At 39.2% G+C, this 13,009-nt stretch overlaps 1 protein-coding gene across 1 annotated transcript in view; it reads left to right on the forward strand.

The window, feature by feature from the left end:
• SMAD4 (SMAD family member 4) overlaps positions 1 to 6,510 on the forward strand; it is a 56,158-nt gene extending 49,648 nt beyond the window's left edge. Inside the window, exon 12 of the mRNA XM_018039535.1 lies at positions 1 to 6,510. Coding sequence (XP_017895024.1) covers positions 1 to 212 — 212 coding nt within the window. The 3' untranslated portion in view covers positions 213 to 6,510.

Raw genomic sequence — 13,009 nt, forward strand, 5'->3', positions numbered from 1 at the left:
GTTTGTCAGCTGCTGCCGGAATCGGTGTGGATGACCTCCGTCGTTTATGCATACTCAGGATGAGTTTTGTGAAAGGCTGGGGACCTGATTACCCAAGACAGAGCATCAAGGAAACACCTTGTTGGATTGAGATTCACTTACACCGGGCCCTCCAGCTCCTCGATGAAGTCCTTCACACCATGCCTATTGCCGACCCACAGCCTTTAGACTGAGGTCTTTTAACTTAACGTTGGGGCCCTTACCATTATCAGGATGGTGGACTATAAGATGCAATCCTGTTTATAACCTGAAGATATATTTCTCTTTTGTTCTGCTTTATCTTTTCATAAAGGGTTGGAAAATGTGTTTGCTGCCTTGCTCCTAGCAGACAGAAACTGGATTAAAACAATTTTCTTTTTCCTACTTAGAACTTTTCAGGCATGGCTCAGAGCTTGAAGATTGGGACAAATACATTCTTATTAAATCTTCACCAGTTATGTTTGAAGGAATCATTCCAATGCTGGAAAATTTAGCCCTTTGAAATGTTTTAGAGCCTTTTATATGCAGAACATCTATATGTGTGTTATTCTACAGAATAAATTTAATATTGCTGATTTTAAAGGCAGAGAAGTTCTCAAAGTTAATTCACCTATGTTATCTTGTGTGTGAGTTGTTACTGTTGAACATACTTTACTCCGAAATATTGTGCCATGTGGGTGAGTTAATTTTACCAAGAGCAACTTTACTCTGTGTTTAAAAAAGATAGTAGTGTATTATAACCTTTTATCCAAAATATTTTTTTTCAAGTTAAACTAGTGAAAATGATTTTAACTCAGATTGTCTTGCGACTCAATTTTTCTTTTGCCAAGGCAAAACACTAATCTGTGTATATTGAGAATTCCTTAAAATTACCAGACAAAGGAGTATCATTTAAAATTACATTTGTTATTTTTGTTGGATAACTATTTATCAATAAATATACTTTTGCCCTGTTAAACAGTAGACATTTTCTGTATTTCAAGGCACAGGGTTGGTTACTAAGGAGCCTAGAAGAGGAATTTCTTTCCTTCCTTAACATAGGGAAAGATTTTATATTTTTTAAAACACTAAAAGCAGTGTCACTCCATCTAATATCTTACCGTTCTGCACAAGTGGCAATGCTAAGCTAAATAATGAGTATTTTGGAAACTGCTAAATTCTGTGTTAAGTACTGTGCAGAATAATAGAAACATTACCATTCATTGATAGGTAGTTTGGATATTTTTGTACTTGATTTGATGTGTGACTTTTTTTTTTTCATATACTGTTTAAATCATGTATGTTATGACAGTGTTTAAAATTCAGTTTTTGTATCTTGGGGCAAGACTGCAAACTTTTTTATACCTTTTGGTTATTCTAAGCCCTTTGCCATCAATGATCATATCAATTGGCAGTGACTTTGTATAGAAAGTTTAAGTAGAAAAGTTGCAAATGTATTGACTGTACCACAGACACAATATGTATGCTTTTTACTTAGCTAGTAGCATAAATAAAACTGAATCTCAACATGCAAAGTTGAATTCTAGGTTTGATTTTTAACTTTTTTTTTCTTTTCCACTTTTGAGTCCAACCTTAGTGGTGAGACACCTTCTAGTAAATGACAGGCAACAGCTAGTACTATTGGGCAGCTTTGGTTTTCTCCTCCCACTCTACTAGGACTCCCCATGGACGTTACGTATCAAGTGTAGGGTTGGTTATTTTTTTCACTTTTATTTTACTGTAGCAAAGCTAGGCCTGATTGTAAGATAAATAGGTTGTCTACAGGATAAATAGTGTGAAATAAAATCAAAGATTATCTTTCAGGTGTTTTTGCTTTTTTCATGGAGGGCCTTTCTTAGTGTAATAAGATTATTTCAGGTGTGTTACAAGTTTGAGACATGAGAAATACTTACGCATGATAGTCATCCTTATGTCAGCTTAAATCAACAAGTCTTCTACTTCCTTGCTTAGGTCTTCTTAATAAGACCATCCTAGAAACCACTGAGTTTGTTTATTTCTGTGATTTAAACATATCTTGATCCAAGCTACACGTCTTTTGTTTTTTAAAATAACATTTCTACCAACTCATTTATACTCTTGAGTTCTTACGAACACTTCTGTTAAAGACCTAGTTCTAACCTGTAAAAATGTGGTGATTTTACACTTTATTGGCAGATTTTCTAAAAAGGTATCTTCATTCTCTAGAATTTTTGACTTTAGGTCTGTTTCACTGTGAATGAAGAGTAGGAGCAAGTGGAGAGAGTTTTAGAGTAACAGACTTTAAAACCTGAGTTTATTCGATTAGAACTATAAGCATGCTATGATATAATACATTGCCTCCTTTTCTACTTTAAAGAAAGTTTGTGTATTTAATCATCTGGGGGAAGTATTGTGGAAAATATTTGCTGAGTAGTCTGTCTTTGAGGCCAGGCCACCCACCTTGGTTGCTTTTTGCAAAGAGCCATAAAAATCCTACAAGTACATAGAAGTACCTCTAGTTATTAATTGCTTTATATTTGTGCCTAGGTCCAGTCACATGCTTTTAAGAAAACATTTAGTATATTATAATCAGTTATTTCTGAGGGTCTTAGTTGTTGAATGGTATTTACATTTCTTAGAGGTAGTCATCTTTGATGAGTAAGACTAAAAGAACCACTAGGTTTAAGATTTTATGGCTGTTTTAAGAGTAGAATAGTTTCCACATTTCTTGGAATCTGATTGTTATGAGGATAGGGTTCTGGGTGGGTTTTCTCTAGCTAGTTCATATCTCAAAAATGCTCAGAATGTTGAATTTCGGTGAGAACTGAGTGAGAGTTGAACCCAGTATGTACCTTTATAATCCAGTATGAAGCCCCTTCCACTTTTGTCTAGTGCCTTTCAGTGCATTATCAAAGGGAAGTCCTTAAATCCAAAATGGTGTTGTTGCCTTTATTTTCCAGGGGGTAGGTTCTTTTGTGGGATATAGTCTTATCTCATTTTTTATAGGATACTACCCCTGTTATACAAAGATGATGATAGTAAATCGCTGCCATATAACCTTGTTTTTCTAGAATCATGGTTCATTTGTATTGACCTAACCACTAAATAGGTTGCCTATCCCATTCCTCTTGTAAACATTGTAGGTTTACAGTATAGGTGACCTGGCTTAAGGAGAACCATACTCAGAATATCCAGATAAACTGAACACGTATTAGTTGTGTTGCATTTCAAAGTCAAAAATCCGCTTTCATGAGGAAGGGTGTAGTGTAAAGAAGGGGTATTTGTGATAGAACATTTGACGGCAGAATAAAATGTCCTGTCTTCCAGATGATAAATATCTTTATTTTAAAAGCTTAATTGCAGTTGTCTTCTTGACCATGCCCACCTAACGAAGGGAAATTTTGCATTTTTCTCGTGCTGCTCCTTAAGTATCTGTGGAGGTTAAAGAATGTATGGTGAAGTATTTCTATTCTTGATTTGGGGTTAACTAGTTAATAGTTACAGCGATTATACAAAATCAGATTAGTTCTGAACCTTTTTGAGAGCCTTTTGGAAGGAACAGTGTTATTCTGAGTAAGGCAGAATCCTTTTTGTTGATGTTTCTAAAGGTTGTTTGCACCATCACTGAGTCATTTTACTGGCATTGTATTTAATGACAGCAGATTGGGAAAATGGAGTGTTTAAGTTACCGGGGTAAATGAGTATATGAAAGTAATTACCTGTAAAGTCAGTTAACAACTCCTGTGGATTGGGCTTGGCTAAAACTTGCAGATGGAAGAAATGCCTTTTTTCCTTCCTAAAGGCAGGACCCTTCTTGTTGCAGATAGCTATCTGTAAAATAATTGCCTAAACCCTCCTTTGCAAGATGATAGAAAATGCGATATGAGAACCTTGTGTGCAACCTTTCCATTTTTTTCCTCGGACAACCAGATAATTTCTCTTCTCCTGAGATATGTTAGGAAGGACATAAAAAAGCTAGTGACCTTATTCACAGCATCCTCAGCCCAGCCTCGTCCCTAAGCACTTGCCCCAGTGTTGCTGGAGCGTGGATCTTACCCTTCTGCTATCACCACAGAATGGAGATGTTTGCATAATCCAAATTTACCTTATTTAAGCAGTAAAACTTCTGCTGTGCTTATTTTCTGGGGTGGAGTTATTTGATATGTGTATCAGAGAACGTATTGGATACAGTGTTTCTCTTGTGCTTCCTGGCTTGTAGACTTGAGGGGCTGCTCAGAGGTATGGGACAGTTTTACCTTCACTAAATGGTCACCGGCTTCTGTGGTTTGGAATGTTTGGTTTTGTTATACGCAGACCCCCTCCCGCCCGGTTAATGACAGCAGCCACTTACTGTGTGTTGTCGGTATGCCTCCCCTTTCTTCCTTCTCCCCTTTCTGATTGATTTTCCTGACTGCTCAGCCAAGAAAACCGGATAACCATACTTACTAGAACTTTCTTTAAAACACAGGCAAACTGGAACAGGACCCAAGAAACTTTCCTGTAAAGTATTGAAAAGGACTTTAGGGCTTTGGCATTTGATATCAGTTTGACTACTGAGTGTGCTTCCTGATCCTTGCCGAGTTTCAGGTAGTTGAGAATAGAGAGAAGTGAATCATATTCATATTTTTTTTCCCCCTTGAAAGGTTTTGTTGCTTCCACTTGAGTGCTGCTCAAAACAAAAACTGGGGTTACAAGTGTTGGTTGGTTACGAAATGAGTATCAATAGTCAAAGGCAGCATTACTGCCTAGAGGACACCGGCAAAAAAAAGAAAAAAAAACAGCAAAAAACGAAAGCTTGGAAAATGAGAGGGTTATTTTTGTTTTGTTTTGGTGTCCCTTTTTGAGTCCTATCTTCTGGCCTTCCTCCTTGCAGATATTTTTGACCTTTAGGTGCCTTTATGAGAATTGAGGGTCTGATAACCTGCCCCAAGGAGTAGCTAAGGTGATTGCTGATGTTTTCAGGGATTTTAACATCAGCCTTGAATGAGTGAATGAATCTTTTTTCTTCCCCTTTCATCATTTTTTTTTTTAATGTAGGAAGAACTAAGGAGAAAACTGGTAAAGACAATCATTTCTCTCTACTGATGTGGATAATTTTCAGTTTATCTCAGATGCTTTCTCAAATAGGTCTCAGAACCAGTGTTCTTGCTCAGCCTGAAACTGGTGGCTCTGGGCTGGGGCCAGAAGCTGCACCCTCTAGTTTGCGCTCTGCCACTGAAACTTGATGTATATGACCTTGGGCAAGTCATTTCCCTTCTTTGGGCCTCAGTTGCCTCATCTGTAAAATGAGGGAGTTGGACTAGATGAGTTCTTCCAGCTCTGAAGTTTAAGTGACCTTGCCTACCTTGCAGCAGTTTGGGAGTTCTTCCTTACTTTGGTCTGCTGTTTGAGGGGGCTTTTTACTTATTTCCACGTTATTCAAATGAGACTAGGCTTGATATTTTATTACTGTTCTGTGGACAAGAAGTTACATAATATGTCCTTAAGACTTAAATTTAACCAAAGGCCTAGTACCACCTTGGGGGCTGCAATAAATACTTTAAAAAAAAAAAAAAAGAGGGAGAAAAGCCTTCATTTTATTTTCCCATCATCTGTTTTCATGGTGTATTAAGGCTTCTTTTGAGTCATGATATTTTTACCTTTTGGGTATGTGTGTGACACCATCATCTTAGGTGCTGTGTGCTGGTAAAATTTTTTAAAACTAAAATGAGTGGAAAACTTACTGTAAATGCCTAGTGATATTAGAGGTCATTTTTTTGAGTTTTTGGTTTCTTAACTCTTCTCAAAATAGGGAAATTCCCTTGAACTGTATCAATTAAAATGGTTTATATGACTCAAGAAAACAATACCAGTAGATGATTATTCACTTTATTTTTGGCTCTTGTTAGGTCCATTTTGATCAGAAAACTTGGCTGGAGCATTCCTTTCAGAGTTCTCTTCCAGCCTATCCTTGGATTAGTATAATTAATGGACTTGGCTTTTTCAAGGATCAAGCCTTCTTTGGGGGTGGGTCAAGGGTAGGGGATTGGGGAGTCCTGGTAGAGGCCAGCTCAGTGGTAGCTGGAAAGGAAGGGATGAAACCAGCTGCTGTTGCTATGGCTGCTTGTCATTGATAGAAGGACTCAGGGCTTGGATTGGTTGGATTCAACAAACTTCTTCCAAGTATTGGATTCTGGCCAGTGCCTTGGACGTGTGATTTAAGGGAAAAGTGTGAAAGCTTGTAGATGATAAAAACCTGGTGGGCTGCAGAACCATTTGGAAGAGGTGACTAGGAGTTGGGGACAGATTTGGTGGCAGTATCTGCCAGCTCTGTCTCCTCTCCTGAAGTCAGAGGAGCCATGCCATAACTCAAGAGACGAGCCACACTTAGCTTCTGCTTTGGGGAAAACTGGTCAGCTACGGGCTCTGGTAGGTCCTTTGTGGCTTTCTGTATGCTTTTGCCTGGTTGAAGTCTGTGGCTAAAAAAACAGTTGAACCTTTCCTGAGAACTCTGTAACAAAGTATGTTTTTGATTAAAAGAGAAAGCCAATTAAATCATTATGGCTCATTCTTTTTCTTAAGCTTATGGGTGTTTTAGATCTAAAAATAATTCCTAATCACTGAATTCTCAGACTTGAGGATAACATTTTCCTTTATTGCTTTGTGACCATTGAAATGGAAACTGAAGCGTTACAAATAAAACTATGGGAGAAGAAGCCCCATTCTTATTTCTAAAAGGAGAGAGTGAAGTGGTGGTGGTGGAAGAGGTGGCTGCTAGGGAATTAGAACCAAGATGGTGAAAGTGAAAGTCGCTCAGCCGTGTCTGACTCTTTGTGACCCCATGGAGAGTCCATGGAATTCTCCAGCCCAGAATACTGGAGTGGGTAGCCTTTCCCTTCTCCAGGGGATCTTCCCAACTCACAGATCGAACCCAGGTCTTCTGCATCACAGGTGGATTTACCAGCTGAGCCGGTAAAAAAGGGAAGCCCAAGATGCTTAAAGGAGAGACAGACATTGGGAGTCCTATCATTGCCTATCTAAAGGCAAGGAAAGCTCATCCCTTCTAGGTGCCTCTTCTATGAAATGAAGGGTCCATGTGGGGCAGGGGGTGGTCAGGTAAGGTGATTCTTTGGCAATGACTTGTAAAAAAAAAAAAAGGTATGACCAAATCAGGATTTTCTTTCTGATCTTGCTGATGTAAGTTCTAGAGATATTTATCAGGATGAGAGACTTGTCCTCACCTGACCTAAAGTTTACAGTATTTTAAGCCAGAACTTGAAGAGGGTTGTCAGTTGGCATTCTCTTGAGGGCAAGAAAAACATTTCTTTGTGGAACGCTTCAGGAGAAAGGGCAGTTTTATGTATTCATCTCTTCCTGCCCTGTGCTCTTGACCCTTGACTCTGTGTGTTTTATTCCATCTCCTGCCTTACCACGGCTCCCCCAGAATGACAACCTGAAAAGTCCCAGCTCCTCAAACCCTTCTCACTCCATCTTCTGTGATAAATTGTAGTGCTCTTTACCCCTCAGCCCTTTCTGTTCGAAATGAACAATTCTTTTTGTTCTGGCTCTTCTATGGGGATGGGATTTTGATGTAGTCCTTTGGGCCATTTTGGGCCATTGCTTGGGCTGAGACAGATGGACAGAATGGGTTCAGGGAATTTTCATCAGCAAATCTACCCTAAAAGAATGGCAGAGGAGTTTCTTTAAACAGGAAATTATAAAAGAAGAAATTTAAAATATGGTAAGCAAAAAATTCATACAGTAAGGAAAAATGTGTAAATCTTGAGTTTTCTAAATTATGTTTGATAGTTGAAGCAAAATTGTGTCCGACTCTGTGTGACCCCATAGATGGCAGCCCACCAGGCTCCCCCGTCCCTGGGATTCTCCAGGCAAGAACACTGGAGTGGGTTGCCATTTCCTTCTCCAATGCATGAAAGTGAATGGTGAAAAGTGAAGTCGCTCAGTCGTATCCAACTCTTAGGGACCCCACGGACTGCAGCCCACCAGGCTCCTCCATCCATAGGATTTTCCAGGCAAGAGTACTGGAGTGGGGTGCCATTGCCTTCTCCTACCACTACCTAAGGTGATTCTAAATGTATACATAGTAAATATTTAAAATTGCTGAAAAAACAAAACAAAAAGATGAACTCAGAGTACTATAGATAAATCAAGATAGAACTCTAAAGTATGTTCAAATAACTCACAGTGAGGCGGGCAGGGGGGGTGGTCAGGTGGAATGAAACAAGCAAAAACAGAACAAAGAGAAATATTTTTAAAAAAATCAGACTTAAGCTCTAACATATTAATAAGTGGTCTAAATATACCAATTAAAAGATACTAGTAGCATGTATTAAGAAACATGACCAAACTATGTACTATCTACAAGAAACTTCAAATATAATAATATCTGAAACAAAATCTGAAAGAAAGTTTATAGGAAAGTACATATTAGGTAAACAAAGAAAAGCAGGAATGGCTATGTTAATATCAGATAAAGGATATATCCGAGCAAAGAAAAATGCCAGTGATAGGGACATTATATAATGATAAAAAGTTTGGTTCAAGACAGTTAATCCTAAATGTGAGGAAAATATGAGAAGCAAATTTTAAAGAATTGAATGGAGAAATATAGCCACTACCATAGTTGGGGACTTCAACACAGCTTTTTAAACAGTTGATAGAACAACCAAACATAGAATCATCGAGGATATAGAAGAAGTGAACACCACCATCAACCAATACGATTTATAGAACAAGTCATCCAACAGCATCGTATCCAAATATACTATTTTGCTTTTTTAGTGCAAACAGAACATACACAAACCATATCCTGGATAGACTCAAAGCCCAACAAAGATTAAATCATGAATGTTCTCCAACCACAAGGGAATCAAACTGGAAATCAGTAGTAGAAAGAGAACAGGAAAATCTCCAAGCACTTATAAACTAAACAAAATATTTCTAAACCATGGGATTAAGAGGCAATCCCAAGGGAAATTAAAAGTAATGCACTGAACTGAACAAAACAGTGGTTGTCTCAGGTGGCCTTACAAATAGCTGAGAAAAGAAGCGAAAGGCAAAGGAGAAAGGGAAAAATATACCCAACTGAGTGCAGAGTTCCAGAGAATAGCAAGGAGAAATAGGAAAGCCTTCTTAAGTGAACAATGCATAGAAATAGAGGGAAACAATAAAATGGGAAAGACTATAGATCGCTTCAAGAAAATTGGAGATACCAAGGAAACATTTCATGCAAAGATGGGCACAATAAAGGACAGAAACAGCAAAGACCTAACAGAAGAGATTACGAAGAGGTGGCAAGGATACACAGAACTGTACAAAAAAGATCTTAATGACTCGTAACCACAATGGTGTGGTCACTCACCTAGCGTGTCAGCCAGCCATGCTGGAGTGTGAAGTCGAGAGGGCCTTAGGCAGCATCATTATGAACAGAATTAGTGGAGGTGATGAAATTCCAGCTGAGCTATTTCAAATCCAAAAGATGATACTATTAAAGTGCTGCTCTCAATATGCCAGCAAATTTGGAAAACTCAGCAGTGGTCACAGGACTGGAAAAGGTCAGTTTTCATGCCAATCCCAAAGAAAGGCAATGCCAAAGAATGTTCAAACTACCGTACAGTTGTGATCATTTCACATGTCAACAAGGTAATGCTCAAAATCCTTTAAGCTAGGCTTGAGAAATTCCAGCTGTCCAAGCTGGATTTAGAAAAGGCAGAGAATCCAGAGATCAAATCGCCAACATCCACTGGATCATAAAGAAAGCAGGGGAATTCCAAAAAACCATCTACTCTACTTTGTTGACTATGAGAAAGTCTGACTGTGTGGATCACAACAAATTGTGGAAAATTCTTAAAGAGATGGGAATACCGGACCACCTTACTTGTCTCCTGAGAAACCTGTATGCAGGTCAAGAAATAACAGACCCAAACATGAAACAACAGACTGGTTCAAAATTGGGAAGGGAGTATGTAAAAACTGTGCGGTCACCCTGCTTACTTACCTTCTGTGCAGAGTATATTATGCAAAATGCCAGGCTGGATGAATCACAAGCTGGAATCAAGATTGCTGGAAGAAATACCAACCTCAGATATGCAGGTGATCCCACTCTAATGGCAGAAAGCAAAGAGGAACTAAAGAACCTCTTGATGAGGGTGAAAGAGGAGAGTGAAAAAACTGGCTTAAAACTCAGCATTCAAAAAACTAAGATCGTGGCATACGGTCCCATCACTTCATGGCAAATAAAGGGGAAAAAGTAGAAGCAGTGACAGATTTTATTTTCTTCAGTTCCAAAATCACTGTGGATGGTGACTGCAGCCATGAAGTTAAAAGATGCTTGCTCTTTGGAAGAAAAGCTGTTACAAACCCAGACAACACATTAAGAGACATCACTTTGCCAACAAAGGCCCGTCTAGTCAAAACTATGGTTTCTCCAGTGGTCATGTATGGATGTGAGAGTGGGACTATAGAGAAAGCTGAGTGCTGAAGAATTGATACTTTGAACTGTGATGTTGGAGAAGACCCTTGAGAGTCCTTTGGACAGCAGGGAGATGAAACCAGGCAACCCTAAAGGAAATCAGTCCTGAATATTCATTGGAAGGACTGATGCTGAAGCTCCAATACTTTGGCCACCTGATGCGAAGAACCGACTCATTGGAAAAGACCCTGATGTTGGGAAAGATTGAGGGCAGGAGGAGAAGGGGACGACAGAGGATGAGATGGTTGGATGGCATCACCAACTCAATGGACATGAGTTTGAGCAAACTCGGAGGTGGTGAAGGACAGGGAAGCCTGGTGTGCTGCAGTCCATGGGGTTGCAAAGAGTTGGACATGACTTAGTGACTCACCAGCAACACTGAACTGAATGAGAAATGAAACTAGAGTGTTTATATCTGTAGGATTCAGCTAAAGCAGTACTGAAGGGGAAATTTATAGCACTAAATGCAAACATTAGAGAAGAAGAGGGAAAAAAATCTCAATACTCTAAAGCTTCCACATCCAACACCTAGAAAAACTCAAAGTAAGCAGAGGAAGAAAATAAAGTTGGAGCAGGAATCAATAAAATGGAAACAAAACCAACAGAGAAAAATCAATGAAACAAAAGCTGATTCTTTGGAAAAGTCAGGAAAATCAACAAACCTCTAGCAAGACTGACAGAAAAAGAAAAGACACAAATTACCAATATAGGGAATTGTTCAATCCTTCAGTCGTGTCTGACTCTTCACAACCCCAGGGACTGCAGCACGCCAGGCTTCCCTGTCCTTCACCATCTCCTGGGGTTTGCTCAAACTCATGTCCATTGAGTTGATGATGCCATCCAACCATCTCATCCTCTGTCGTCCCCTTCTCCTCCTGCCCTCAATCTTTCCCAGCATCAGGGTCTTTTCCAGTGAGTTGGCTCTTCATGTCAGGTGGCCAAAATATTAGAGCCTCAGCATCAGTCCTTCCAATGAATATTCAGGTTGATTTCCTTTAGGATTGACTAGTTTGATCTCCTTGCTGTCCAAGGGAGTCTCAAGAGTCTTCTCCGACACTGCAGTTTGAAAGCTCTTTTTTAGGGAATAAAATGGGATATTACTGCAGCCACTATAGACATCAAAAGGATAGCAAGTGAATACTACAAATAACTTTACACTTGTAAGTTTGACAACTTAGATGAAACTGACCAATTTGCTGAAGTCACAAATTATTAGAACTCACCCAATATGAGATAGGTTATTTGACAGCTATTAAGGAAATAAGATTAATTTTAAAATCCCTGAAAAGAAATCTCTAATCCCCAGTTTCACTGAAGATTCTACTACAGAAGAATTAATACCAATTACACAATCTTATCCAGAAAATAGAAGAGAACACTTTCTAATTCACCTTATGAAGCAAGTATTACCCCGATACAAAACCAAAGACAATACCAAAAGAAAAAGAAAATAATAGACCAATAATGACCGAGCAACTTCACTTTCACTTCTCACTTTCATGCATTGGAGAAGGAACTGGCAACCCACTCCAGTGTTCTTGCCTGGAGAATCCCAAGGATGGGGGAGCCTGATGGGCTGCTGTCCATGGGGTCGGACAGAGTCAGACACGACTGAAGCGACTTAGCAGCAGCAGCAGCAACCCTCATGAATAGATATGCAATAATCCTAAACAAAATATTAGCAAATAGAATTCAGAAATATACAAAAAATTATACATAACCAAGTAGAGTTTTTTCTAGGAATTCCAGACTGGTTCAATATTTGAAATTAGTCTAAGTACCGCATTATCAGACTAAAGAAGAAAAGAAATGTCATCATTCTAGCAACTGATGCAGACAAAGCATGTGACAAAATTCTACACCCATTCACAATAAACTCAGAAAATAAGCATGGAGGGGAAAGTCCTCAATGTAATAAAGCACATCTACAGAAAACCTACAGCTAGCAATATTTTAATGGTGAAAAAATGAATGCTTTCCATCTTAGATCAGGAACAAGTCAAGGATGTGTACTCTCACTACTCTTATTCAACGTAGTGCTGAAAGTTTGTGCCAGTGTAATAAAGCAAGAAAAGGAGATAAAAGGCATACAGATTGGAAAAGTGAGTGTGAAAGACACTCAGTCGTGTCCGACTCTTTGTGACCCCATCGACTAAACAGTCCATGAAATGCGGAGTGGGTAGCCTTTCCCTTCTCCAGGGGATCTTCCCAACCCAGGGATTGAACCTAGGTCTCTCACATTGCAGGCAGTTTCTTTATCACCTGAGCCACGAGAGAAGCTCAAGTATACTGGAGTGGGTAGCCTACTCCTTTTCCAGCAGATCTGCCCGACCCAGGAATCGAACGGGGGTCTCTGGCACTGCAGGCGGATTCTGTACCAACTGAGCTATCAGGGAAGCCCTACAGACTGGAAAGGAGGGAGCAAAACCGTCCCCATATGTAAATGACACGATTGTCTATGCAGAGATTCCCAGGGGGTGTATTTAAAAACTCAGAACTAATAAGTGAGTCCAGAGAGGTCACTGAATATAAGACTTACAAAAGTCAACTGTAGTTTTATCA

This window comes from Capra hircus, chromosome 24, assembly GCF_001704415.2.
Source record: "Capra hircus breed San Clemente chromosome 24, ASM170441v1, whole genome shotgun sequence".
Lineage (NCBI taxonomy): Eukaryota > Metazoa > Chordata > Mammalia > Artiodactyla > Bovidae > Capra > Capra hircus.